Source organism: Mytilus edulis, chromosome 9 (assembly GCF_963676685.1).
Source record: "Mytilus edulis chromosome 9, xbMytEdul2.2, whole genome shotgun sequence".
Taxonomy (NCBI): Eukaryota; Metazoa; Mollusca; class Bivalvia; order Mytilida; family Mytilidae; genus Mytilus; species Mytilus edulis.
The window spans coordinates 46,192,193-46,194,426 of record NC_092352.1 but is presented as its reverse complement, the minus strand read 5'-3'; the positions used below and the strand labels follow the sequence as shown (position 1 = coordinate 46,194,426).

Here is a 2,234-nt window from a genome sequence, read left to right as displayed (position 1 = left end):
TAATAGACATGCCATTAACATAATACAATGATAAATAATAGTGGTCCTAAAATATTCCCTTATGGTACACCACATAGAATTGATTTTAAATAAGATTCAGTACAATTATTACAAACTTGTTGCCTATAACATGAGTGATTTAAACATCCAGTACATATGACACCCATTATTTGTTGTTTTAAATGGAAAAGTGGAAAAGTATCAATGTGTTAAGGAAAAGCATCAATGTGTTAAGGAAAAGCATCAATGTGTTAAGGAAAAGCATCAATAAGTTAAGCAAAACGAAAGAGTTATTGATTTGAACAGGTCATACTATTGAGCAAAACAACCTATTATGAATTCTAACGAGAGTGTATATATAAATGAATACTGAATTTACAAATGTAGGGATTTTGAAGCAAAAATATTCCTGGGAACAAATGTGTACCATTGTCTGGCATTTGAAGAAAATAAAAAAAAGATGTACATGCTTAAACATTTTGATTTGCTCTATTTGTAATATATACAAAAAAAAAATTGAGATAGATACATAAAAATGCTAAACTATGATCAGATCATGAGTTTATTTTGTAATAATAATAAATCATTCCATCTACATTCATTGATTTGAGAATTTCGCTTGCCGGATCGTAATCAACTTTTTCTGGTGGTGTCTTTAAGTTGTAGAGATGGGTTATTTCATCGGCAGTTAGATTAAATGGTGGTCCTTCTCCTACCGGTCGGTCGGGGACTTCTGTAACACATGGAGCTCCACGTTTCATGACAGATTTCATTATGTCTGTATACTTTCCACGGTCCCAAACACCATCGACATTGGTTTCTAAAGTTGGTCCAAATTTGAAGTAATCGTCACAATAAATCTTTATATTGTTTTCTTCGTTTTCATACACATCGCCATCTATTTCCGGTACATGTTTTGTTTTATATGACAGCTTATTTTCATCAAAGAACTGATTGACGCCTAATTCAATGTATTCAACTCCTACGATAGTGTGGCCCTTCTTTGCTAGATAAAACATATTGCCAAAGAGACAACTGTCCACAAGAGACCAAAATCACACAGACATTAACAACTATAGGTCACCGTACGGCCTTCATCAATGAGCATAGTCAGCTATAAAAGGCCCCGATGAGACAATGTAACACAATTCAAACGAGAAAACTAACGGCCTTATTTATATATAAAAAATGAACGAAAAACAAATATTTATCACATAAACAAACGACAACCACTGAATTACAGGCTCCTGACTTGGGACAGACACATACTTAAATAATGTGGCGGGGTTAAACATATTAGCGGGATCCCAACCCTCCCCTAACCTGGGACAGTGGTATAACAGTAACTGTTTTAGAGCCTTTTATAGCTTGCTGTATGGTGTAATACAATGCTCCGTGTTGAGGGCCGTACTTAAAATTGACATTTACAAAATATAATTGTTATCTTATTATATATTGTGACTTGGATTCAGAGTTGCATCATTGGCATTCATACCACATCTATTTATATCTAATTAATACATCTATCTTGAAACCACGAGTCCAAAACCAGTATTATGTCAGCCTCACGATGACTGATTGATTGATCCATGCTCAACATTCCGTTAAATAATTTTCAGCAAATTCAGTCGGATATTGTGCAGTGGTTTTATGGATTGATTGAATGTATAGCTTGTAAAACGTCCAATTCGCATTTTCAGAATATAATGAATTCTGGATAATATTTCCAACCAAACCGTCGAGATCAACTAAAAATATCCTAAACAATGGAAATCTAAATAATGTTGTGACGTTATTTTCATTTTGAGGTACAAATAATTAAATTACCATGAGTTCGTTAATTTGATTCCAAAACGGTCAATCGCGACTTTTTTAGCCATATTTTCAGGTCGACAAAAATTATCATTTGAAGTGACAATCTGTCTAAAGATCAGACAGCGGTGGAAACAAGACAAACAAACACCTCTTTCCTTTACATTAATTTCAGTTCAAAAAGTTTAATGGTGCCTGAAAATACAATTCGTTGCTTTTACACGGCCGACAATCGGCTAACCGAGAGATTGGTCGGTTAATCTATATTGAGTATGCGGCTATATCGGCGGTTGGTCTGTTAATCGGGTTGGCTAAAGTCTGTTACAGACCTTCTAAAATTCAAACTGACCATTATTCCGTGCGTTCATCGTGTATCGTGCGTGTTGCGTGCGTGCATCGTGCGTGTATCGTGCGTGTACCAA

General features: G+C 34.8%; 1 protein-coding gene across 1 annotated transcript; it reads right to left on the bottom strand.

Annotated features, from left to right (window-relative positions):
- Window positions 1–554: 554 nt before the first annotated feature.
- Window positions 555–1,019, bottom strand: LOC139489991 (thiopurine S-methyltransferase-like). The gene has a single exon (XM_071276844.1). It carries the CDS (start codon window positions 1,017–1,019, stop codon window positions 555–557), a length of 465 nt encoding a protein of 154 aa, XP_071132945.1.
- Window positions 1,020–2,234: the final 1,215 nt, after the last annotated feature.

Bases quoted from the DNA above. Each gene is read 5' to 3' on its own strand.
- LOC139489991 (XM_071276844.1), bottom strand. From the start codon at position 1,019: ATGTTTTATCTAGCAAAGAAGGGCCACACTATCGTAGGAGTTGAATAC.